The sequence below is a fragment of the Vombatus ursinus genome, unplaced genomic scaffold (genome assembly GCF_900497805.2).
Source record: "Vombatus ursinus unplaced genomic scaffold, bare-nosed wombat genome assembly UNPS02014791.1, whole genome shotgun sequence".
Lineage (NCBI taxonomy): Eukaryota > Metazoa > Chordata > Mammalia > Diprotodontia > Vombatidae > Vombatus > Vombatus ursinus.
The window spans coordinates 63,031,532-63,059,117 of NW_020954569.1; the positions used below are offsets into that span (position 1 = coordinate 63,031,532).

The window sequence follows — 27,586 nt, forward strand, 5'->3', positions numbered from 1 at the left end:
GGGGGGGGTCTGAAAAAGGATTAAAGCCAGGTATTCTGAGTCCAAACCCAGCCCTCTCTCCACTCTGCCATGCTTCTCTCACTGCAATCCACACACACAGGAAGCAACTCGACACAACAAATTACAAGTGCTTTGAACTACCATGTAGGAATATCCTGGTAAAAGATTCACTTTCTAGTGGAACTTTTAAGACTGATACAGAAACAAGCCAAAGATTTTCTTTTTTGTTCAATACATTTAAATTCTACCACTTGGAAGCATTAGATATTCTCTAATATAAAAAACATTTGTATAACCTTTGTAAATCAATTGAATTCCCCCTAAAATGGCTTCGTAATAGAACTTACCAAGAAACATTTCTAGCATAAGGACTAACAGTATAACCTGCACTGTTTCAGGGCACATATCAAGGACTATACACCTCACATTTTAAAAGACTTCTCTAAAAAGAAAACAAAAGGGAAAGAGGACTGACTGTATATTAAGCTGACAACCTATGGCACACATAACAATTTTTGGTGGTACAGTGGCCAACTCACTGGACAGCAAAGTGTGGATGCACCTAGGGAGGGCAGGCATCAGGTTACGAGGAAGAGACTCTGTCCTACAGTGCTACTGCTCTTTCTCTCTCCTCCTCTCCATCATCTATACACCCATTCCAAGAGGCCTAAAGGGAAGTGGGGAGCATTAGCATAAGAGATCACGGGAATGGCTCCTCCAAAAGGCTCATCCAGGCTGGGATGACAAGCTTTCCAGATATAAGCATTTCTTCACTTCACTATTCCCTCACACTTGAAGGGATCAGTAAGCAAATAACTGGCACACTCCTGAGACAGAATGTAGACCCTACTTCTATTTCTTCATTAAAGAGGAACCCAGGAATACCCACAGTTTTGAAATCAATAAAACAGAAACAACTATGACCTGATGATGTAATCTGTGGATTTTCCAGATTTCAAGTGTTTTTAAACGGATCTTAAGCATTTTGCTGTTACCTAGCATTTTTGCCATATTGGACACCAGGAAAAAAAGTGTAAATCAAGTTAATATTACTATGTGTTAAAAATCCTAACAGGGCAGCTAGGTGGTGCAGTGGATAGAGCTCCAGCATTGGAGTTCGGAGGACCTGAGTTCCAATGTGATCTCAGACACTTGACACTTACTAGCTGTGTGACCCTGGGCAAATCACTTAACCCTACAGCCTGGCAAAAAGGCAATAAATAAATAAATAAATAAAAATCCTAGTAAGAGATTAAACTACTGAAATTAAAGGCTAAAGTGTGGTTTGGGAATTAACAACAAATTTCAATAACTACTCTGTAATACAAATTACTACAGACAACTGAGGAGTAGTATTACAGTATTTGAATGTATTATGCTGAAAAAAATTTTAAAAGGGGAATCCAGTGAAGATATACTAAAAAAAAAAAAAGACATCTTTCCTACAAATTAATTCATTCAATACCCACTTTAAAAGTAAGCTACTAAGCGGGTTGGTTATGGAGATCATAAAATAAAAGCTCCTTACCATCCCTAAACATTAATTTCACATCTCAAAAGTGGTCTGTAAAGGTAATTAACATATAGTCTCTGATCTCATGATGCTTAAATAAGCCTCCTGATTAAATCTGAAATGCAACTTGAGAAGCTGAAGTCACTTGATTTTAAAGAATATAGATTTTAGTAGAAAAAAGTAACACATTAACAAAAGAAGAAAAGCCAAATGGAATATCACTTAAATGTACATCCTATCGTGTCAATGTGTCTAAAATTTTACAAGTATTATCACACAGAACATGTCATTTAATTCTGTGAATTAGAGCAAGCCTTTTTACTTCTATTTTACAAATGATGAAAATGAGTTTCAGAGAGAGATTTGAAACCATTACAATGTCTATTGATATTGGTGATGGGGATGATGATGATGATGATAAGAGCTGACAATTTATAGTGTGCAGATAACTTTGTATAAATTACCTCATTTGATCTTTAGCAGTTCTATTAAGTAAATATTGCAAAAATATTAGGTTCCTAGAAGCAGCTAGATAGTGTAGTGTTAAGAGTTACAGGCTTATAGTAAGGAAGAGTTGAGTTCAAGTCCTGCCTCACTAATGAGTTGTATGACCCTGGACAAATCACTGAAACCTCTCTCAACCTCAGCTTCACCATTTGTAAAATGGAGATACAGTAGCAGCACCTACTTCACCATGTTATTGCAAGGATCAAATGAGATAAACAGTTAAAAATTTGCTTTGCAAACTTTAAAGCACTATATATAAATGAGCTATAATAATTATTAAATTATTAGTTTTCCTTTTACACATGATCAAACTGAGGTTCAGATCAGTTAAAATGCCTTCCCGGTGACATTGCTAATAAGGGATAAATCTGAGACTGGAAACCAAATCTGCCTCCTGTACCTAATGTTCTTTTCCACCATGGTAAAAGATTTAATGGGGAAACCCGTAAGAGTCCACATTCCATAGACGATATGATTTTTACCAACAGGCCACAGATAGATTTTGACAATATTTATTAATGTGTTGCCTGAAAAAAAAAATCTTACTTGACAATGATTAGAACAGCTATTTGGCATGAAAGAATAAATGCAAAAGCTTTTGCAAAATGATGAAAAGAAACTTAATCAAATAGCCATTTGTAAAAGGTGTGCACTGAGGGCAGCTAGGTGGTGCAGTGAATAGAGAACCAGCCCTGGAGTCAGAAGAACCTAAGTTCAAATCCAGCCTCAGACCAAACACTTGACATTTATTAGCTGTGTGACCCTGGGCAAGTCACTTAACCCCAACTGCCTTGCCAAAAAAAGCAAATAAATAAATAAATAAAAGGTGTGCAGTGACATAATTCCAGAGACTTCCAAAGGAAGGTAACAACTAGGATTAGACTGACAGGAATCATAGTCCACAACAGTCAAAACTATTTCACCTAGAGAAGTAACTACCAGGGCTGCTAGGTGGCACAGTGGATAGATAACCGGTTCTGGAGTCAGGAGGACCTGAGTTCAAATCCAGCCTCAGGCACGTAACAGTCACTAGCTGTGTGACTCTGCACAAGTCATTCAACCTCAAATTCCTCACAAAAAAAAAAAAGAGAGAGAAAAGCAACCACCAAAGAAAGGGGCAGAGGCTGGGCAATCCTTTGCAGTATCAATAGGTGCAACAAATGATTCAGAGGGAAATAATCCAATTTAACACTCTCCACTGTAGCAAATTTCAAAATATTTTCTACATCAAGACAATATAAGAAAAAAAAAAGACAATATAAGAGAGGGAGCCTAGCCCAAGTCACAAGAGAGAAGACAAAATAAAAGAACAGGAAATAGAATAGGAAAAAAGAATGAAATACACAGATTATAAAAAGAAAAATTAAAGAGAAAAACAAAGGGTGAAAATTATACTTATTTATCAAAACATTGTCTCTATTCAATAAAGATTTTTTATTTATTTAAGGCATGACACTGACTGGGACCTCATTTCAATTCCTACTCTAATGGCTTCATTATGGTGGTGATCTTAATTTCCAAAAGTCTGTATCATTTTTGACAAGCTGGTTCAAGTGGGTGCCTAATGACAGACCCTATGTCTGGATCCTAAGACTAGCCTCATTAGTCTAGCTCACAACCAGGATAGGTATATTCCAGGATAATTAATTTTTCAGCCACAGCAATTCTGGAAAACCATCCACCTTCTTACTAAATAATAGATGAGGCTGTCTTCTACATTTGAGGAGGCACCAACAGATCTTACAAGTCCTAAAGTAAAAAACTGAATAAAGTAACTTATCACTAAAAAGCATGCTTCTGAAATCCTCTGGACTACAGATTAATTTACTCAACAGCACTACCTTTTTAAAGATATTTTTTAAGGATATATACTATTTTCAAAACAAAGATCCATTTCTAAGATAATTCTAATCTCCTCCAACCCATCTGACTTCCCAGATACTTCTCAGCAGTCAAAGGTAAACAGGAACTGAAGAACTAGTATGTTCTAGAACTATTAAGTATGGCTTACTTTAAGTCTTTCTAATTGTCACAGACAAACACAGACGAAAACCTACTTAAGGTCCATTGAAATCAAATATTCAACAATAAAGGAGTAACATGGAACCCAGGTTAGATTCTATGCCCTAAGTAAACACTTATTGATCAGAATAATTTCACTACAAAGGCAGAATCCTTTTGGAGGGATAATCCCACAGAGTGCCTTAATTTTACCAGTACTTTCAAACTCCCTTTTATACTCACTCTATCAAATGATCTAGTCAAATTTAAATTTCAAATATCCAAGCTGGCTTCCAAAATCAAACCCAAAAAAAGTTGAAAAGCAGTGTAAATTTTGCCAGTTTTGGGGGCAGCTAGGTGGCGAAATGGATAGAGTACCAGCCCTAGATTCAGGAGGACCTGAGTTCAAATCCAGCCTCAGACACATACCACTTACTAGCTGTGTGACTCTGGGCAAGTCACTTAACCCCGACTGCCTCACCAAAAAAAAAAAAAATTGCCACTTTTCCATATAAAGACATGGAGATATAAGTACAAACACATACATATCATTTCAAAAGCCAAAAGATTTTAGAAACTACAGAAAAAAAATAATTTTAACAGCAAAAAGATGAAACTATTTCAAGCATTTCAAAAAGGCTTGCCAGGTGAGATTTACCTTGAAGTTGGTGCTTGTACTCATTAGGCTGGACTGTAGAGCAGAGCTTCTCCAAATTTTCATCCTCTTTGTGGTGCATGAGGTAAAAGAGTTTCCAAAGCATCTGGACTGATAATGTTCCAAAGGGCATCTCTGACATAAATAGCCAAATGCCCAACCTATTGTTTTTTAAGAACAGTACAAAGTTTCAAATCTCACAGAAAAAACCTTAGAAGCAGAACAAAAAATTCTTCTGTCCACCTAAGCATAAGACCACCCACATACTTACAAATTCATAGACGGAGCTACCTTCTGGATTAGAGAAGGTATCTCCAGAGATGAAGTTGTTTTTTTTTTTTTAAATCACTCTTTAAGACAGCCATAAACTCCTGTGGCACTCCAATAAAAGATTATGGACCCTTTCTTTCTCAGAATGTCTTTAAATGCATAAAATAAAATATGTAAGCTTACAAAGGAAATCAACTGTACTGAAATACAATTATCAAAATTCTTTTTTAGTTCACAAATACCAGGTTAAGAGCTCTTACACTAGGTCATACTGCTTTTCATTGATTGTGAGACAATTTAATCAACCAGCACATCAAAGAACAAATAAGTATATGAGTACATTATATATTGTGAAGAATGAAAAGAAGCATGATACATAATCTATACCCTCCACTGGTGAGGGCTGACACCGTACTGTGAGAATCCTCATAGCACTGCTCTTGATCAGTTATGACCAAGTACATAATAAAAAGAATGCTGGATATGGAGTCAGGAATATCTCAGTTCAATATACTGCCTCAGACATTTAGTAGATGTATAGCCTTAGGCAAGTCACTTAACCTCTCTGTACTTCAGTTTCCTCATCCATAAGTGTTAGTTATTGTTGTTATTGTTGTTGTTACTGAAATGTGCCGCCTAGACCTTGATGATACTGCTGGGGACAATATGCTTTACAAAACTTTCTTTTGGGGGGGGTTGGAAGGCAAAATGGTAATTGGACCAATGATTCTGTCACTGAGATTGCACTGTGGAGAAATTCCTTTCACCAATGTACATCAGTAACTCACCTCTTACAGGGCTAACTGGAAGGCTGAAAGGCCAAAGTCACCATATACAGCTATTATGTATCAGTGCATGACTCAAACCCAGGTCTACCTGACACCAAGACCAGGCCCCTATTCACCATGCCATGCTCCCTCTATATAACTATTAATGTATTAATAATTATTTTTCTCTCAACCACTTCCAGCAGGCTACATACCTTTTAGCTTTCAGAACATGCAGGACAGCCCTGAGAAACAGCTCATCAAATTCAACCTGGAGCTTCTCCATTGAATAAGGTTGCATACCTAATCCATAGCCTTGGTTATGGCTCACAAACTGGGCCCAGTGATCACTCACATAACAAAGTGTCATTCTATATAAGAAAATCATATTAAATCACTTAAATCCACTGGTTCAATATTAGTTTATTTTATTAGACAGCCTGTTTAAAGCATTTTGATTAAGAAGGGGTAAAAAAAATACTACACTAGGGGCAGCTAGGTGGTGTGGTGGATACAGCACCAGCCCTGGAGTCAGGAGGACCCGAGTTCAAATCTGGCCTCAGACACTTGACATTTACTAGCTGTGTGACCCTGGGCAAGTCACTTAACCCCATTGCCTAGCCAAAAAAAAAAAATTACTACACTAAATCCAAACTGTGTCATTCAATCACTATAGAGATAAACCCTATTTTCCATTTTAATAAATAATAATATTCTTCTAGTACATTTAAGTAATAAGCGATTTATAACAATCATTGCCATGACAATTATTATCTACATTATGACTCTGGGAGTCACCACAGGCTTGATTCTTAAACCATAGTTAAAACCATAGGAAACCCCCCAGTCTCATTCCCTGGCCCATCTTGGCCCACAGGAAAAATCCAAGCAGATGTTGGAAGGGAGAAAAGAAAAGAAGAGAAGAGAAAGGCAGAAGGAAAGAAGCTGCACTTTCCCCTTCCCATTCTTCTCTAGCATGAAATTCAGTCCCAAGGACAGATTTTAAGATCTTGGGCCTAGGAATAGCTAAATTATCAAACCAACTAACTTTGAAACAGTTTAACAAGGTTTCGGCTACAAACATTTATAATATGCCCATTAGGTACAAGACAGAAGAAAATAAGTTCTTAGTTTAATGATGGATCATGCAGGTGAGAGGCTACCATTAAAATGATGATTGTTTTCAGTCAAGAGAAGAGTTCAAATAAATATGAACATCTGCAATATTTACCTAATCATAAAACCAATTCGTTTCACAAATTGCCTATAGCGTGCTCTATTGAAGGTTTCTAATCCTACAGCCAGAAGTTCCACTAATGAATTGGCAAAGGCAAAAATTTTCATCATCTCTTGAGGTCTTGTTGTTTCAGGTAAATAATCATCTATAAATTAACAACAGAAAAGGTAAAAATTAAAGGGGAAAAAATTATCAAAGGTACAACACAAAGACTTCAAAAGACAAATTCATAGAGCATTTGATAGTTATGAGATTGAGCTAACATTCATGGGAAGATATTTTAGGTGTCCAGGCAACAAAATGAATCCATGTAGCAAAGATGGTAAAGCTCTGATGAAGTCAAGTAAACTGCCAACTCACCAACTAGAGAAAAAGAGGTGAAAGAAGTTACAGAAATAGTCGACAAAATGGGAAAGAAAACTATGGGAAAAAATGTAAACAATGGCAATCAAGATGATCCAAAAACAGTGTCATGTTACAGCTAACCACAGCACAACTAAATACGAGAAAAAGAGCTTGAAGAGGAGCACTGTCAGGGGCAGAGATATAAATACAAAAAACTATTAGCCAAATTCAATTTTTTTTCTTATGTTGAACATATTTACCACAAAGGCATTCTCTTGACTGCAAAAATTATGCAGATTCACCCATATTTGGAAGAGATTCCTTCCACTGAAATTCTCTGCATTCAAGGCTCAAGGTACCATGAGGCCTTCCTTTATCACTTGGCTAAAGGTGACATGTCCTTTCACCACACCTCTCATGCCTTTCTGACATTTCCTACGTATTTATCTCATTCCTTATATTTAACTACTTGAATAAGTCTTAACAACTTATCAGATTGTAGAGTCCTTGGTAGCAAATATTGAGTCATTTTTACCCTCTGTATTTAAACACTGACTTGTCATTTGTAGCTGCTTAAATAATGTTTTTTGAATTAAGTACAAAATTCTCCTCAATATTCTTTAGGAATCAATTTACCTTTCCCTTTAAATCCAAGAAAGTGTTTAAAGAGTTCATGAAATGGGAACTGTGACAAAATAGCAATCAAGTCATCTTCACTAAGGAGAATCCAACTTGTCTCAGGATCTTCATCCTAAAGGAAAAAATTCAAAAACATTTCATTTGGTTTCACAAAATCTTAATGAGTTCTCTGGGCTTCTCTGTTGATAAATTATCAATAAAATTTCAAAAGATTTCTTCCTTTTCTGGATACCAAAAGATCTGAATTTCTTCTTTAGGCTAGGGATCTTATTAAAGGGATATATACTTTCAGTTACAGTTTCAACTGAAGTTATAACATACTACACTGCAAAAGTCAACCTTTAAAGTGAAAAATACCTTTACTAAAATCCCAACCAGACAATAATAGTGGGTATATATATATATATATATATATGACAGGTGGTGTACCTTTCCCCCAGAGCTCAGAAGTTTCAGGCAGATGGTTGATTCTACCTATCAGAGGCTGCTTCAGTGACAGACTGCCCAAAGTTCTACTCTCTATCAGTTAAAAGAGCCTAAAACAATCTAAATAAGATATACTTACATGGCAAATATAAACCAAAATCTGAATTTTTATCCAGAAAAGTACAAGTCAGCCAGACTATCTTATCTCTTTAATAATTCATAATATTCCTAAAGGTAGCAGAAACTGGTACAAAACACAGATCTTGATAAATATGACACATCAACTTTAACAAAAGTAACAATGCAATTTCACAAATAAATGTTTTCACCAACCACACTCTTATCTTCCTTTAGGCTGTCCCAAAAGGACTTAGAAACTGAAGCTTCAGAGACTTCACAGTAAAGTATAGCAAACAGAAAATGACCCTTTCTTTTCTCAACCTCTAATCCATAAGGGTCTTAATGGTTGCTTATCTCTGGGATCAAATTCACTAGGATGAAATCACTGGAAAAGGTTACAATTTCAGAAATTTCACCACCCCACCATATCTTAATAACATCCATTTTGCATCAGCCTCTGAAAACCTTGCTTTAAGGCTAACAAAACAGCTACTAGTACAAGCATCCTATGTTCCTGATCATTTACCACCATCATATTACCTCTACCAAATCTCAAAAGGAGGAACATAAAAAAAGCAAGAGATTAGTTTTCCCCTTTGGTTGTTCCTTTAAGTATCTAGTTACAATAACAAAACATCTTAAAATATCCAGAAATATATACCCACTACCACCATGAATATGATGGTTGTAGCTCTGAGATGGTGACTGCTACCCACTCCATACTTATCAACTGATTAGAGAGAGAAATTACTTTGAAAATCCTTCTCTTAACCCTCCTGGCTAGACACTGCAGAATAAAGGGACTCTAAGCACTCCCTTATCTTATCACCTGGAACTGTTTTGAGTTTATTAGCCAAGGACACTAAAAGACTTCAGTTCAGACACCGACATACAAAAACTCCATCACAATGGGGCCTGCATAAGTAAATTCTCACCAAAAAATAAGAGGAAGACTTTCTATCTTTCAAATGCAATATCCCATGCTATAGTTTTCATTACAAATCTATAATATCTAAGTAAAACCCTACCATAATGTGACTTATTATTACACTAATTTGGATAGACAAGTCAAATTCTATTCCCCCAAAGCAAAGGTAAATATTCCAGTATCATGGCTAGCCTTTAAGGCAGCAGGTCAATCTTATCCTCCAATGCTAAGTTTTGTTATATTTAATTTTTAGTCTTTACCCTTCCAAGTTTAATAAAAGCATTATGATCCTTAAAGTAAGTACCTCTTCTCCTCCTTCATCTACTAATGTCCAGTTCCCAGACTCAGGCCCAGGGGAGGAAGGTTTGTATTCATTTGGCTTCATGTGGCACATAAACTCAGCTCGATTTCTAAAAAAGGTAGAAAAATCACATTAATGTCAGAAGCAATGTTTATGTAAAAAAGCATAAATTAACTTAGGGTTTTCTTCTCATCCTGAGATATAGTCAGATACAAATGCACTGTTTCAACTCTCCTAAAATAGAGAATAGAAGAAAATTAGCAAAACCCAAGTAGAATAAAACCATATTAATTCAAACTGAAGTATAAGACTAATAAGCGTATTAGGCTAAACTAGTAAAAAGTCTGAATTATAAAATAGTTTTTAAAGAAAATGCAGTTATATTAGCATAGTTCCTTATACAAGCTTTGGCTAAGACCTACTATGTGCCAGACACTGGACTAGAGCTGACGCTAGACAAGTCCAAAATGAAATAAAGGCCTACTTGCAAAGAGCTTACATTCTAATGAGGGATACAAACAAGTACATAAATAAAATGAATTAATACAAATATATACAAAGCAATTAAACACAAGTTAGTTTGTGAAGACATAAACTAGCACTGAAGCGGGCTCAGGAATGATTGAAGCAGAGGGTAATGCTTGAGCTTTGTCCTAGAGGAAGAGCTCTAGAGGTTTCGTGAGGCAGAGGTGAGGAAGGCCTGAATTTCAGGCATAGAGGAGAGCCAGTATAGGGGAAGGATTGTCCCAAGTGAGGAAGAGAGGAAAGGGCAGTGTGACAGAACACAGGAAGAGTGAGAGACTGGAAAGATACATCAGGACCAGCTTGTCAAGGGCTTTAAAAGCTAAACAGAAGAAAACAACAGGAAGTCACTGGAGTTAATCGAAAAGGAAAGTCACACAGTCAGATATAAGCTAAAGGAAAATTCCTTTGTGTAGAATGCACTAGAGTGGTGATATACTAAAGCAAGGTAATTAGTTAGGAAGCTGTTGCAGTAAACTAGGCAAGACGTGAAGAGGGCCTGAACTAAGATGTTAGCTGGGTGAAGGGAGAGAAGGAATGATATATGAGACACATTACAAAGGTAGAAACAGCAAAATTTAGCAACTGATTGGATATGGAAGGAGAGGTAGAAGGAGGAGTCAAGGATAATAACAAAGTTACAAACCTAGTCTGCAAGAATGGTGGTGACTTCAACATGTAAGTTTCCAAGAAATGAGGATTTGAGGGGAAAGATGATGAGTTTAGTTTTAGACAGGTTGAGTTTAAAATGCCTCCAGAACATCCCATTTGAAATGTTCAATAGGGAAATGGCAATGCCAGATTAAAGTTTGGGGAGAAACTGAAGCTAGATATAAAAATCTGAGTCATCTGCACAGATGAGATGAGAAGAGGGTGTAGAAAAAAACCTTGGGAAATACCCACAGCTATGGGGCATTATATGGTCGATGGACCAGCAAAGGAGACTGAGAAAGAGCAGTCAGACATGTAGGAAGAAAACCAGGAAATAGTAGAGTTGTTAAAACCTAGAGAGGAAAGAGGATCCCAAAGCAGATGATGGACAGTGTCAAATGCAACAAAGACTTCAAGAAAGATAGGCTTCAGAAAAGGCAGGAGATTTGACAATTAAGGGATCACTGAAAAAAGTCTGAAAATGTGCAATCAGTTATGCTGATTTTTTTTCCTCTTTAAAAGACTATTTGTTATATGGGATGACTTTTTGGGAGGGGAAGGGGAAAGGATACCAGGGTAACTATAATAATGTAAGAAACAGAAGACATCAATAAAACTTATTTTTAAAATAATATTATTTTTTAAAAGATCATTATAAGTTGAGGGATGAGTTCAGAAACCAAAATGCAAAGGGTCAAGGAGTAAGAGGAAAAAAAGCAGCAGCAGTCACAGATGACTTTTTCTAGGACTGAAACTGAGAAACCGAAGAAACTCAGGATGCTATCTCCGAGGTGAAGTACAGTAAATGTTTTTAAGGATAGGGAAGACTGAGGCATGTTTGAAAGCAGTAGAGAAGGGAGAAGTTGAAGATTTAAGACCAAGAGATGATTGAAGACTGAATCTTCTGGAGAAGATGGGAAAAGAGACAGTTTCAAGCAACATGCAGAGGGATTTGTCTCAGAAAAAAGATGATCCATTTTTTTGTTGGAGATTGGGGGAAAACAGGTAAGAGCAGGAAATGCTATAAAGGGATTTTTAAGAATCAGTCAATATTTATCTGAGTAAACAACTCAAACTAGATTATATGAGCATTGTTACTATAAGGCAGCATTATTAACTACTGCTGTAGGACAATATTACACAGACATCATGAGGGGACTTGCCTTAAGGAATAAAAAATAATAATTTGTAATTAACATATCACTTTGTTCTATAGCAGCTACCATTTATAAAACATTTTAAGATTTGCAAAGCACTTTACAAATACTACCTCATTTGATCCTCACAACAACCTTAGGAGGTAGGTGCTATTATCACTCCCCTTTTACAGTAAATGAGCAAACTGAAGCAAACAAAGGTTAAGTGACTTGCCCAGGGTCACAAAGCTAGTAAATGTCTGAGGCTGGATCTGAACTTAAGTCTTTCTGATTCTAGATCCAGCTCTCTATTCACAGAGCCACAAAGCACCTTTAAAATCCTAGAAAACACTTCAGAAAAACCTGGAAAGACTTATATGGTCTGATGCTGAGTGAAATGAGCAGAACCAAGAGAACGTTGTACAAATAACAGCCATGTTGTGCGATACCTAATATTGATAAACTTAACCCTTCGCAGCAATACAAGGATCTAAGACATCTCCAAAGGCCTCGTGATAGAAAATGCTGTCTACATCCAAAGAAAGAACTATGGAGTTTGAATGCAGATAGAAGCATACAATTTGCTATTTTTTTTCCCCTCTGTTGAGTTTTGTTTCCTCTTTCTGGTGGTTCCTCCTATTGGTTCTAATTCTTACTTACAACATCACTAATGTGAAAATATTTTTAATAGTAATGTATATGAATAGCCTATATCAAATTGTGCACCATCTTAGGGAGGGTGGTGGGGAGGAAGGGGGAGAAAAATTTTAACTCAAAAGCATATGGAAGTGATTGTTGATAAATCAAAATAAATTAATCTAAAAAAATAAAATAAAATAAAATGCTAGAAAACTAGCTATTTAGCACCTACTATGCACAAAACACTGTGGGAGGACCTATATGAGCTAAAGTGACTTGATAAGACCAGGTATTTGCCATCAAGGAGTATGTAATTTAGTCTGTTTGACTTGGTGTTAAAAAGTTTACCAGCATAATCAAGTTTTAGGACCTCTTTGTTCTTCTCTGTCCCTCACAGAATCTACTCACTCTCTTCAACTTTGTTGATGGCTCCAAAATTGGCACCTCCAGTCCTGTCCTTTTTCACATGAGCTCTGATCAAATTTCTCCAATTGCTTACTGAGCATTTCAACTTGGATTGTTTAATAGTAGACTCAAATTTTAAATGTATACAATCCAAAGTCATCTTCCTTCCTCCCAAATTGGCTTTAGCTCTTGATTTCAATATTAATATCAACCATCACTCTCAGTTACGAGGTATCATAAACTTTAAGTCATCTTTGGTTGAATTTCTAATTCATTTCTTTCTTCAATGATTAAGTTACCAAACTATTTCAATGTTTTCTTCAGAGTGGCTCTCCCTCTGTTACAAATATGGCTATCCCAGTTCATACTCCCATCACCTCATATTGAAATTATTCCAGTATGGCTTTCTAAATCTAAGTTTTCTCCATTCCAATCTCACTTGCAGACTAATCTTCCTCAAATAATGTTCTTTACCATGTCACTCTACTATACAAAAAAGTTTGGAAGAGGAAAGTTATTTCTAGGAATGACTGTGATATAATAAAATGCATCAATATAGTTTGTTTTAAGGGAGAAAAGATATAGGATGACAGCTTGAAGTCAAGCAAAAGATTTTTTTTAATTGGGAGATAAAGAGGAATTCTGGGAATGGTTTGTACAGCCAATATATAAAAACAGATTTTAGAAGGGAAGGAATGATGTAAGGAACCAAAACTGCAGTAAGATATGATGGGGGTGTGAACAAGACAAAAAATAGGAGACTTTGCCTTGACAAAAAGAGATACTTTTTTCTAAGTGACAGAATTACATGAAAAGGGGTTTTAAGGTATACAGCAGAGAAGAAAAGGGTGCTCAAGACAGAAGCCCCCTACGTTTCTTCTGCTGAGAAAGAAAGAGGAGGTAATGTAGCTTCAGGAAAAGGTTTTGAATAGCTGCTATAGAAGATGTGTCAATTGGGGAGAAATAAAAAAGATTACCATGCAACAGTAAAGATCCCGCTGAGATTAAATAACAAATTTGTAAGGAACCCATTCAGCAAATCATTCGTGTTCTTCCAGTGGTATTCAGTATCATATGAACACCAGTGGAGAAAGGGTAAGGTAGAGGTAAACCAGGACTGGAATTTGGCAGTGCAACAAATAAAAGGCCAAGGGGGCAAAAGATTCAAAAGTAGTGGATAGTGTACAGTTAAACTGGACAACTATGAGGTCAAGACAGTAAAGAGAAGAAAGTAAGGCCAAAGCAAGGAAAGACTAGTATTGAAAATAGAGGGAGGGGTAGAGGGAATGGAGGTCATGGTGTGGATGGAGAACTGGTTTAAGGAGAAATGAGGCAAGATGGAACAACAGTCAGTTGTGATCAGAGAGAAAAATTTCAGAGTTTAAAATCACTAAAACTGTTATAGGTTATGGTGAGATCAAGGTTACAGCCATACCTCCATAATGATGAAATGGTATGAAGATGGAGATCATAGAAGTTTAGAAGGTTGATGAACTTGTAGGGTAGGATGTTCAAGGGGATATCTGCTTGCATATTGAAATCCCCAAGTATGAGAGCAAGGGTTGGAATAAAACAAAATCTATGGAAATCTAAAGGAAATTCAATTACTGAACCCCTTGAAAAGAGAGGGAGAAGGACCTGAAGATTTGCAGGTGATCACAACAAGGATTTGACCTAAGTGATAAAGATGGATAAAGAGAAATTCAAATACCATCCCTTTGTCACATGATGCTGACAGAGGGAAGGTGTCTGAAGTTACATTAAGGAACATGCCCATTCCTCCCCTTGTCCCAATGCTTTGTGGAATATAAGAAAAGAAGCATCTATTACTAGAAAAGGTTGCCAGAGATGAAAAGTCTTTTGGGGAGAGCTAGGTTTCTATTAGCACAATAAGATAGAAAAAATGTGAAATTAAAAGATAAAGGATAAAGGGAAGTTTACAAATGAAAGACCAGGGATTCCAGGAGGAACAGGGAAATACTGGAAAGCATAGGAGGCTATGGTGTATGGAAGGGTAGGGTGGAAGCACATAGGGATAAGAGTATGGGGAAAGACAGGAGGAAGAAAAGCTATTCTACTTCTAAGAACATTTGACTTTGATCACAAAGATAAGGGTAACAGGAGCTGGCAATCTAACTATCCCAGAATAGAAAATAACAAGTTAATCAGGACCCTGCCTGATCCTCTAGGGCCCTTCGATGATCAAAGTCTTTATGTGTTATTATATGCCTCTAGTTCTCAAAGGCTTCAGAACTCTAGTGGTAGTTTACAGTCTCAACAGTACAGGCCATCACTTACCTCTGGAGACCCTGTGTCCCATCACCTACATGAAGTGCTTTGGGGCTACTCTAGTCCATGCTGTTTATTTTATTCCCTGAACTCTGACTGTATTAATCGTGAATACCTTCAGAATTGAACACTTAATTGCTCACGCATGTCTCCCCAACTAAAATATAAGCTCCTCGAGGGCACAGATCATGTCTTAAGATTTTTTTTTTTAATCCCCTCACAGTATCCAGCACAATGCTAAACATATCATAGCTACTAATTACATACCTGGTAATTATTTAAAATTCATCTTCTACAATCTTTTTTACATAAATCATCTGTACTCTATGCTAAGCAAACTTACCTAGCCTCATTTTAAAGTATTTCACATTCCAAATTACCACTCTACCTCACCTTAAACAGTCTAATATACACAAATTCAGATTTACATAAAAAATAAAATAAAAACTGACAATTTACTTTAACAAAGGATTATAATAGGAATCTTTAAAATATCAGGCTCCTTTTGTAGAAGGGGAGGAAAGTTGGACCTCAAACAGACTAGAATTTCTGGGACCCATGGAAGGCTAACCTGTTACTGGTGATCAGCTAGAAGATTCACTTGGGCTCAAGTCTAAGGGAAAATCAGAAATGCTGAAGTACTGGAGTTCCTAGTGCTCCTTTGGCAGAGCTCCTCTGTATTTGAATGGCTTTTAAAAGACAGTGTTCAAATGTGGGGCAGCATTTCAAACTGCAGTGCAAACCTCTTTCACACTTACTTGACAGGAGACATAAGCAAGGCAAGGGACTGCATAAAGTGAAATACCCCTGATGAGTTATTCAACACTTTGATCTGAAATCAGAAAAAGGTGGGAAAAGGATTAGAGAAGACCAATAACCTGTGTTTAATTTAACATTAGCTCATTATTACTGTGACCAGGAACAAGGAGTTTTAAAGAAGACCAGCAGGGAGCAGCTAGATGGCCTATGTGAAACAATGCAGCCTCCAGAAGTTTTGTGACAACATTTTTGCTCAGCTGCATTAGAAATTTAGAAGAGGCCTAACAGCCCACATCAATTATCTATATAGCAAAAGGGGTAGTGGGGTGAAAAAAGAGAGGACGGCACTAGTAATTTAAATCAGAGAATATCAAAACTTTTTTTTCAGGCAAGAGGTTCACTTCTTTATATAAGTGCTACCAAAAAACAAAAATCTTGGAATGGTTTAAAATTTAGCATGCTTTTATTTTTCTCCCCAATCTATCTCTGCTGAAAGAGCTAATTAAAAACAAAATGGCCTAAAGAGCAGCATCAGAAGAGTATGAAAATCAACGAGCATGGATAATCCACCAAGTGAATCAACTCCTGGTTATATGTGAGTTGACTACACAAATCCATAGCCTACCATAAGTAATTAAGCAGCATTGAGCTGGTCTCTATTAAATCTTTTTATATTTTTCAGAAGGTGGGATGGGATATAAAAACCTTGAAATGTTAGGTTGAGCACTACTGAATAAGCCTCTGCTATGCCTCACTGAACAGGGATTTTGCAGAATTACATTCCATTGAACATGTCCCAAACTAGGAAACCACTGAACTCCAACAATTCTATTATTACTTCATCTCTGCTGAGCTCAGCAAAAAACAGTCCCACCAGGCTCATAAATACATTCAGTGTTTTAATTCTTAATTTAATGTTTTTCAGGGTGAACTTTTTGTGCTTCTTTCTTGTAAGTGCCTGAGAAGAACTTTTACCAGAAAAATATCTGAACACTGAACCATTTGCTATGAGGAAGTCACCAGTCACATATACCTGAATGAAAGGAACGGCCCATTTACTAACACCAGCTGGACATCGAAGAATGTGGTTTAAAAGGAATAGATGATCCCCAGGGCATCCAACTCTTTGTAACACTGATACCTGAACAATATAAAAGATAAATAATCTAACTATTCAAGAAAAGTAAAGGAAACATTTATTATAAGGATGAGGGCCTACTATAGCAGTTGAATCTTATCAAGTCAAGACGCTACTAGAGATTACAGAATATTAGCTTAAGACCCCAGCTCTGCTATTTACTATGTATATAATCTTGGACAACTCACTTGCCACTCTTTAAGTACCAGTTTCATTATCCGTAAAACAAATGGGTTCAACTAGAAGATCTCTAAAGGGCTTTCTAGCCTTAAATCCTATAATGATTTGTCATTTATTATCATATTAAGTGAACACACATATAACACCTTCCAAAAGATGCATGTACCATTTCACAACACTACAATGGAAACTAAACATAAAACAACCTTACTATACTTGGATTTCTACCAATTTAGAGTCAATGTGGGTCTACGAATCTGAGAGCTAGTATAAAAACATCAAAAGTACCTTCTCCAAATAGTTCCAATTTTGATTGCCTTATAAGTACAAATCCCTGAGGTTCCTGGCCATATGTGATAGAATGAAAAAATACAAATTAAGAATAGATTAAATATCTAGCCTTTTGTTCTTATGAACATGTTGTGTCTGGAAGATAGCCCCAAATACATAAGAAAGCTAGTGAAGGCCAAGACATTCTCTTTGGTAAGTGGGAATTACCAATCTATTAGTTTTTTGGGGTTTTTTAAAGTATTTGACATGCATTTCCTTTCTTCTTTGCCTTTTCAAGAAACTAGCATTCGTATCACTAAAACTACCAGAAGCTAACAGCAAATATTATGTTTTTCTGAAGTTTTATATTGAGAGGTATTCTATATTTTAAATGGCTTTCTAGGCTTAAAATTTGGTAGAGTTTTATCCAGCATTATATCCTTCTCTAAGAAGGCTCAAAGATCGAAGTAACTGAACTCAAGAGTTCATTAAGACAAGGCCTCATTTTCCTTAATCACATAAGAAAATACCACTAAATGTGAATTAGGAAAAAAAGATACTCAATAAGTACTAATACAATAGGGGGAAAGATAATTTATCAGAAGCAGTTACTGAAGAGAAACTGGACCAAAAATAAAAGCAATGACTTCAGGTATTTCAGGAAGGGGGAGGGAAAGGTAGAAGGTACTGCTGGCCATCTATCCCTTACCAATTTCTGCAGCCAAAGAAGAACATCATTGTAGAACTGTGTATCTTCTATAACTCTCCGGGTGAACATAAATAAAACACTAATACACTCCTTCAGGTGACACAAATCAGAGGGAAGACTTTCTGCCTGTTTAGAAACTATAAATTAAAAGAAAAGACTGAATGAATCTACACAAATGGTTTTTAGTAGCATCTTCAAGTACTGACTAAATCTTAAAACTTTAAAAAGTCTAAGGAAAAATTCTTTTATTTAAAAATATTTTGCATTAACATGCTAATTCCAAAACTGTTTTTATACTTAAGAAAAATACAGTAAGTCAATGAAGAAATGAACTTTAAAATACTGACTACTCATCAGAATAGATTTTGAAACAAACTTGGGCAGTTATTTTAACATTTCTGGGCCTCAATTTCCTCAGATATAAAACATGTTTGGACTAGAGCCAACAAAACAACAAAAAACCTTTATTAAACACCTACTATATACAAGGGACTGATGAGCATAAAAGGAAAATAAGACATGGCCGTGCCCTCAAAGAGACTGCAATACAACAAGGGACACAAGACATATACACAAATAACAAGGATACAAAACAATAAAAAAAGTGTTAGACTTCTCCATTAGCAAGATTAAGCCAGCGGTAGTGTATAGGATACAATAAGTATATAAAAGAAGCTTTCAAATGTTATAAACACTTGCAGGATCAGAGAAGAATTCATGGCAAAAGTGGCCTGTAAGTTGTACTTTCAGGGATAGGTAGAATTTAAACAAGCATATATGGAGAGAAAAGCATTCCAGGTATAGAGAAGGGTGCGACCAAAGAATGATACAGATGATAGCACACGATGCATTCAAGTCTCATTTGGCTGAAGCATGAAGTGCAGGAGAGTGTATGATCTAACACAAGGATTCAAAAAATTGAGGCAATATTATGAAGGGCCTTAAATTCGAGTTCAAGTTTTCATTTTATCCAGCAGTCAATAAGGCTGAAGGTTTTGAAAACAGAAATAACAGCATCAGACTTCCACATTACCAAGACTAAAACCTAGCAATAGTGTAGATGTATGGGGTGGGGGGAGGGGCCCTGGAGTGGAAAGACTAGAAGCAAAGGGACTGGTTTGGAGCCTTTCATTAATTGAGGCAAAAGGTAATAGGAGCTTGAACTATGCCGGTAAGGAGGAAGACGGATGTGACAGACACTACAGAATCGACAGGACTATAGCAACTGCTAAGATTGGGGTAAAAGTCAAGACAAAAAGGGAGGAGTCAAAGGTGACTCAATTCAATTAAACAAGCATTTATTAACTTCCTACCATATACTGGGGCCCTATGTTAGATGTTGAGGAGACAAAGACAAAAGGCCAAAACATGCTTGCCCTAAGAGACTTCTCTAAGGGTAAAACAACATGTACGAGGTCAAAATAAATACAAAGTAATTTGGAGGGATCAGAATTAACAACTGGAAGAATCAGAAAAGGCCTCTTCAAGAAAGTGGCACTTGACCTTACTCTTAAAGGAAAATACTCTAAGAGTGGTGGAAAGGAGAAACAATGTTTCAGAAATAGGGTATGTGCTGTACAACAGCCCAGAAAGAGGAGATAGAATGCTGGGAATGGTGAGCATCAAGTAGGCCAGTGTGTCTGGAGGATTAACAGTATGAGATCAAACTGGAAAGATAAGTGGAAGCCAGCCTATGAAGAACTTTAGATCCCAAAGACAGGCCTTTTTATTCTATCCTAGAGGCAAAACAAAGTCACTAAACTTTCTTGAGCAGGGAGTGACAGGGTCAGACCTGTGCTTTCGGAGATTATTTGGCAGCTGTGTGGATGATGGATTTGAAAGAAAAAAAGAGAAGCAGCAAAGAGATCAATTAGGAAGCTATTGGAATAGTCCAGGCAGAAGATGAAGGCCTGAATTAAATACAAAAAGATCCAAAAGTTCTTTTCTGTGATTCTATATATTAATCTTACCATCTACCATCAGTTACTTTCTGAAAAGCCACAATAGTATAAAACATCCAGGTCATACAATAATCTAAGCTCAACTTGGAAAATCTGAATTGAAACAGCGAAAGACCAAACAGAAAAGTGATCAATGGAAGCGGCTACAGTATCATTAGCTTGAGGTTCAAAAGCTATAGATGAGCTATCAGTGACAAAAGAGCACATAAATTGGGATAGGAAGATATAATGGTGATTTAGAAATGGCTTTTCAGCATGATACAAAAACACTAAACACATAAAAATAAAGTAACCAAATACTGTTTCAAAAAAAGGTCATTAGATACTTCTTCATTCAAAAAGAGAACATCAGAACACATTTAAGTCACAGATGAAAACATTACATTTTAATACCAATTCGGCTTAAAACAAAAGTTATTGCTAAGCTTCTATTTTATTGATGATCATAACAAAAGGGAGAGATTTCAATTACCACATACCTCGACCTTGTTGATGAATAGATAAAGACCTCAGAACGGCTGAACTATTGAGCAATGCAAAAATATAGGACTCTACTTGTAAGCGGGAGAGCACAGACGTATAAGAATGCAGAGCCAAAGTCTGATGTAAATGCTCAGATTTTGCTTCAAATGCCTTCTTTAGCTCTCCCAGGGCACTCTCATTCATCTCCACTGTCTGGTAGCGATGATATCCTGTAACTTTCACCTGGTCTGCACAAATACCCTGAAGGAGAAAAAATGATAAAATATAAATTCAGTTATCCAAAAATCTTGGTATCAACCAAGAAATATTTATTAAAATCTCTAATAAGTGCCTAGCATGGTGCTAAGAACTATTGTTCACATGGAAGAAGTGTAAGATATCCTGACTTCCAGGTACTTATAATATAGCAGAAGATATAAAAATAACTGAGAAAATGAGCAGAAACAACACAAAACAGGATTGCCAAATGGTGTGGTATAGATAATCATTATGATTGAAGTCCTGAGAAAACACAGATAGTCAGAGTAGCTGAGAACAACTTTCCTCCATCCTTTGATCTCACTATCCCATACGATAAACCCATTCTTGAAAGACTTCACCTCCTACTTTGCCAATGAAGAACAAGGCCACTGGTTATAAACTCCCTCATCTACCTTCCTCTCAATGTCAAAATTCCTCTTTATCCACAATCACCTTTACCCCTGTCTCCAAATAAATGTCTTCTCTTTTCCATTGCTAACCACTCTCCCTGGGCCCCTAACACTACACCACCTTCAAGGCAGCTAGATGGCACAGTGGATAGAGCTTTGACCTTGGAGTCAGGAGTACCTGAGTTCAAATCTGGCCTCAAACACACTTGACACTTACTAGCTGTATAACCCTGGGCAAGTCACTTAATCCCAACTGCCTCACCAAAATGGAAAAAAAACAACACTACTATACTACCCTCAGTCATCCTCTTTCTGGTACTCCCAATCTACCTAACCAATGTATCCTTACCTTTTATCTCCAGATGTACTCAGGGATTCCCTTACATTGAAAAATTCTTTGACTGACTATGCTGTCATTTACAGCTCCTGTCATAATTCTCTCACTTTTTTCACCACTAAACATTTCAAAGATGGATTACATTTGCTGCCTTCCATTTGCTCCACACTCCATCCCTTCTCAGCCCTCTGTGATCTAATTCTATATCCATCATTCTAAGGAAATGGCTTTCTTGGAAGTCACCAATGACCTCCTTGTTGCTAAATCCAAAGGTTGTTCTCTAACTACATTATCCTAGTACTTTCTGCCTTATGTGACACTGACCTTGAAACTTTTGCTCCACTGACATCTTACAGACTATCTTAGTTTTCTTTCTGTCTTTCCAGATGCTCCATTTATATCTCCTTTGCTATCTTCTCTTCCTCTACCACCCCCTCAATATGAGTCTTCCTCAAGGTTCAGTCCTAAGTCAACTAATGTTCTCTCTCCACTCACTCCCTTCCTTATAAATTTGTCATTTTCACATCTTCAATTGTCACCTAAATTTATACATGACTTCCAAATTTATGAAACTGTTTTTTTTCCTAAAATAAAAATATTAAGTAATCAGTAAGAACCTATACTTTCAGAAATCACACTTCTCAATGTTGCATATAAAATCTAAAATGTACAACATAATTCAAAAAACTATAGTGGTACCTAATCCTTTAAGATAGGAACAAACACTAAAATCTTTGGCTATGATCTAGAATTATCTACCTCTTTAGGGAAAAAGACTTGTAATCAACAGAAGAAACAATGAGAAGAATAAGCAGACTGCAAACCAAGATAACAACCCAAGTAAAGCATCTATATCCCAAAAGTGCCAGCTTCCAGAAAGCTTTAGAGAACATTAGTCATCATACCTGTACAGTCATTTGCTCTTCCTTAAACTGCCATAATCGGCTTTTGATATTCTGACAATCAGATGTCAAGGTAAGCAGCTCAGCCTCAGCCAGCAACAGCTGTTTCCTGCACCGTGAATAATTCAAAAGCAACTCATAAAATTCATGACGGTCCTGGTGAGCTATACTGTCAAATTCTTCTAAGTATGATTCAACATTTTCTAACCAGGAACAAGGCTCAAAAATTTTCAGTTGTTCCTTAGTAAATGGTACCAGTTCTGATTCAGAAGGGATTTCAGGATACAGTCGTTCATTCCGTAACAGTGGTTTTACTGCCATTAAAGCTGGTCTTTCTCCAGAAAATTCAGATGGTAATTCAGGATAGAGTTTTTTCAATCTAGTTGGCTCAAAGACCTCTTTGGCTTCATAACAACTCTGTAAGCCCACATTGTGTAGCACCTCTGAAGAAAGGCCAACAGATTGTCTATAATCTTGTCTACTCTCAGTTCCTCTGTCCTGTAAACGTCCTGCTACCTGCTGACTGTAAGTACTAGGATGGAATGTAGTTTCTGAGAGTCCACACTGTGCTGATGGATTATCGGCTCTATCCCTAAAGCCCCGAGAGTCTTCTGCTTTGGTGCTCATATCTTCCTCAGGGTTGTACTTTGGCTCGGTTTCTTCACAGAGGTGATGTTCTTTGACCTCTTCCCCTTCTATTACTGTCTCTAGGTTATGTGTTTGGGATCCTTCAATGTCTAAAGTTAAAGAAGTGAGTGGGACATCAAACATTTCCTTCACAGTTTGTAGGCTACTAACATTCTGCAACTGAACCTCAGTTAATGCCTCAGGACATGCTGCTAGGATTTCCCCTGCTGGGGATGGTATTTTCTGCTCTCTACAAGTTTCAGAAAGGTCCACCTCATCAAGTTTTTCTTTCTCAAAAGCTTCACTATATTTCTTCTTTTCCTAAAACAAAATAAAAAATGTTAGGTAATCAGTAACAAGCTATACTTTAGAAATCATTTTTCTTGATATTGCATATAAAATATAAAAGATGATTTCTGTTTAAGAAAAAACAAAATATTTTAATAGGTAGCATGTTACACAGTCTGTAATCTTACTAATTTGAATATTACATTGAATTTAAAAGTTAACTAGCAGAAAAGAACTGCCATTAGCAGACTAGAATTGAAGAGAAATTCTGATTAGGTCATTCTCAATTCCATTACAGATTAAGGAAAACTCTAGAATGTGAGTTTCTTGGAAGCAGAAGCTGTTTCATTTTTGTTTTTGTATCCCCAGCCTCTGACACAGTGCCATGTACATGGTAGGGACTTAATAAATGCAAACTGAATATGTGAGGTTTGAAAACTTTATTTAAAGGTACCTTCCTCACAAAATATCAGCTAGGAAGTCATACAGACACATCCATCAGCGAAACTAAACTGAACAAATAATGAAAAATAATTAAACATTTCAAATGATTCTTTTCTCTCTCAAATTATTTTAGATTAAAAAGCTTGGAATGAATTAATAAAAATATTCATCGAAAGTAGAACACTTAGGGTTGTTCAAGGCACCATGGTAATAACAGCAAGTCAGTAACAACAGAACACTATAAAAGAGTCTCACTAAAGTGGCTCAGTACATTTTACACTATAAAACATAATCTTAAAGAGTTTAATATTAAAAAGAAGGAAAACTATTTTAGGGAAATATCAGCTCCATCAATATTTTGAGATTTCTTCACACTTTTTTATTTGCATAAATAACATCTAACAGTGATATCAACCCTAAAGAACAAACAACAAAGCTAAGGTTTGAACTCCGGTCCTCTAGCAACAAAGTCATTCCTTTTTCCACTATACTGAGCTTATTTTTTATGGCCCATATTGTATAAAATGTATACCATATACACTTTAGTACCACAGTACTCATACACTTGTTAAATGAATGGGCTGCTTTCAAAAGAATAACTGATAGTCTCTTTGAAATTTCATATACAAGATTTCATACATAAGATTTCATACATGTATTAAGATACATATACACATACATAAATTTAAAAGAATTAAATTTAACTGAGAAAAATTATTCTATACATAATTTGAAGGAAATTCTTTACCAGGTTTGTGAAGTAGAAACAAAGAAGAAAATGTCTAATCTTCTTGTGTGGAAGTAAAATAGCTATGTAAATAATAGCTAGCATCTATATAGCATATGTTTTCAGACTTTTTCAAAGTATTAATTGGTTTTGCTGGGTTTTTCTCTTTAACAATATTATTTATTGTTATACGTGCTCTCTCATTGGAATTCAAGGGAAGGATACTGAGAAGAATTTTGATGACATTAAAAAAGATATCAATAAAACATTATTTTTATAAAAAGGAAATGAGTTGTGTAAAGAAAAATCAATGATTACAGAGATTGTTTCATTCTTTGTATTTGTATCCCTAGCAAACTGACTAGAATGTAATAGGTATCTAATAAGCACTTATTTTAACAGTTAAGTTTCTTTTTCTGTCCATATATGTCCACATGCCTCCATAAATAAGTTCAACATACTCCCAAAATGCTTATATATAGTTATGCTATCTTCTTTCAGAATAGCTTAGGCTTGAAAAACTTTCTTATGTTTTTCCATCATGGAATAATTTCCCCACATTCAAAAGATAATATAATCCCCAACTTGGAAAGGACCAAAGTCAAAGTGAATATGTGTACATTTGAATGGTAGATCCTATATGCATGAAAATGTACTGGTATTTGGGGTGACATCTCTTTCTGCAAGTGAATCTGTCCAAGTTTGATAAGTAGGTGAAGTTTCACAATTCATCATGATATATGCCACGTGGATGCCAAGTAAAAATTATAGAAAGAGAAGAGAGAACACGTGTCCCTCTGTTCACCCCTGGTTATCAATGCTATGTTACTGTCTTATAATTCCTAGAGAACACTGGAAGAGCAGAGTAAGATAAGAGGGAGCATTTATTGATCTCCCCTTTATCACTATTTGGGAGATGGGGTATACCCCAATGGAATTAATGTCTCACTAATGAAGTCTCGCTTCATTACCTGCAATATATAAATAGTAACCTCAAAAAAATTTTTTTAATCACAAGATTTTCCAGAGATCAGATGAACATCATGAGAGCTACAAACTGACCTTGGGAAATCATCAAATGATTAATATCAAAGAATGTAGGTCAATCAAGTGGTAAAACAAAGAGGATATTTACAGTGAATTAATAATAACACTGTTTCCCTTCCTGTTGAAAATTGCACAAATTCATAAGCTGATAAATTTTATCACAAAGACGGTAAATTATTCTTTTATGCAGGCATTTCTAAAGCCCTCAACTATGGATAACACTAGTTTAAAAAAATCTTTCTACTAATGCACATACTTTTACACATTGGCAAGTATCAAATAGACCCTTGCTAACAGCCTGCTTGTTCTTTCCATAGCTTCTGTCTTTTTCTTTTCCCTTCTTTTTATACAATTAACATAACAATAAACATAAGGCAATTAATTATCACTGGCAGGTGAAACTAACCAATGATTTTTCTTTAGTCTGAACAGAAGTGTATCGGTATTCAAATCTAGCACTCAAGTTCTTCTTGAGAAAAGACTCATAGAGTTTAAATGAATATGGGGGAAATTACAGAAAAACTTTTCCTTTTGATGTAGGAAAATTGTTTCATATCAAAATGGTACTATAAATTTTATCTATCACTACAAAATAACTTATGGAATTCTAAATTTTGTAATTAACAAGTTATTTGAAAAAACACTGAAAATATTCTTACTTCTTAAAATGGTTATAAAGACCAAGGGACGCTTAAATGACAATTTTAAAACATTTTGAAAGTCAAACTGAATTTTATTTCAACTTCAGTTAATATATCTGTATGTGTATATGTATATGCATATCTACATACGTATATATATATATGTTTACACATGTATATGAAATATCTCCCAAAAAATTCTGAAAGCAAGACTAAGACAACTCTTTTAAATGAAGAGGTGATCACTAAAAGTCAATGAGGCTTCATCAAAATAAATTACGCCAAACTAACCTCATTTCCTTTTTTGACAAGGATGCTAAGCTGAGAAGTGACAACAAAAACTTGTTAAGAATTAAATTTGTCTAAAAGTAAATTGAGGTATCTTGAGGAGCAGTGGGTTCCTCTTTGGTAGAGATCTTTAATCAGGGGCTAGATGAGCACTTATTGGGTAAGTTGTAGAGGGCAAGTCTCTTCAGGTACAAGCTGAACTAGATCAACGGTGATATCTCTTCCAACTCTGAGATTCAAAAACAAGGAGCCCAGGGTTCTAGATCCAGCTCTGCCACCAAGTAGCCCTGTGGTTTCATAGTATTTAAAATGAAGAGGTTGGACTACATTATCTCTAAAAACCTCCTGGCTCCAAATTGCTATGTTTCTGTGGTTCACTTAATTAACAATGTTTCTGGAGTTGATACACTAAATATTTAAACATACATGATGCTATATATCAGGGAGTTCTGTTAATATTTTTCCAGGTCTAGTTTTATGCAAGATTATTTCATTTGAAAATGTAGCAAAATAGCTGTAAAACCATAAAGTAGTTATGAATTACAGTGGACCCAGAAACTAAGGTCCAAGGTTTTCAGGTTAAAATATCAATGTAAAGTATCTCGAGAAATAGCATAGCATAGTGGACCGAACACTAGACTTGGAGCTAGCAAGACCTAGATCAGACTCCTGCCTTAAGACCCTCACTAGCTGTGACCCTGGGGAACTGCCCTAACCTCTGTGAGCCCCAATCTCATCTAACAATTTGGAAATACTAGCACCTATAGCACCATGCTGTTATAAA

General features: G+C 36.0%; 1 protein-coding gene across 2 annotated transcripts in view; it reads right to left on the reverse strand.

Annotated features, from left to right (window-relative positions):
• EPG5 (ectopic P-granules autophagy protein 5 homolog) overlaps positions 1–27,586 on the reverse strand; it is a 123,520-nt gene that overhangs the window by 84,333 nt on the left and 11,601 nt on the right. For both annotated transcript variants that reach the window (XM_027868838.1, XM_027868839.1), the window contains exons 2-11: positions 22,744–23,688; positions 20,848–21,091; positions 18,408–18,544; positions 17,144–17,251; positions 16,110–16,183; positions 9,713–9,818; positions 7,932–8,046; positions 6,945–7,095; positions 5,929–6,084; positions 4,680–4,837 (exon numbers count right to left, since the gene is read on the reverse strand). In XM_027868838.1, the coding sequence (XP_027724639.1) occupies positions 4,680–4,837; positions 5,929–6,084; positions 6,945–7,095; positions 7,932–8,046; positions 9,713–9,818; positions 16,110–16,183; positions 17,144–17,251; positions 18,408–18,544; positions 20,848–21,091; positions 22,744–23,688 (2,194 nt within the window). The remainder of the gene's footprint in view (positions 1–4,679; positions 4,838–5,928; positions 6,085–6,944; positions 7,096–7,931; positions 8,047–9,712; positions 9,819–16,109; positions 16,184–17,143; positions 17,252–18,407; positions 18,545–20,847; positions 21,092–22,743; positions 23,689–27,586) is intronic.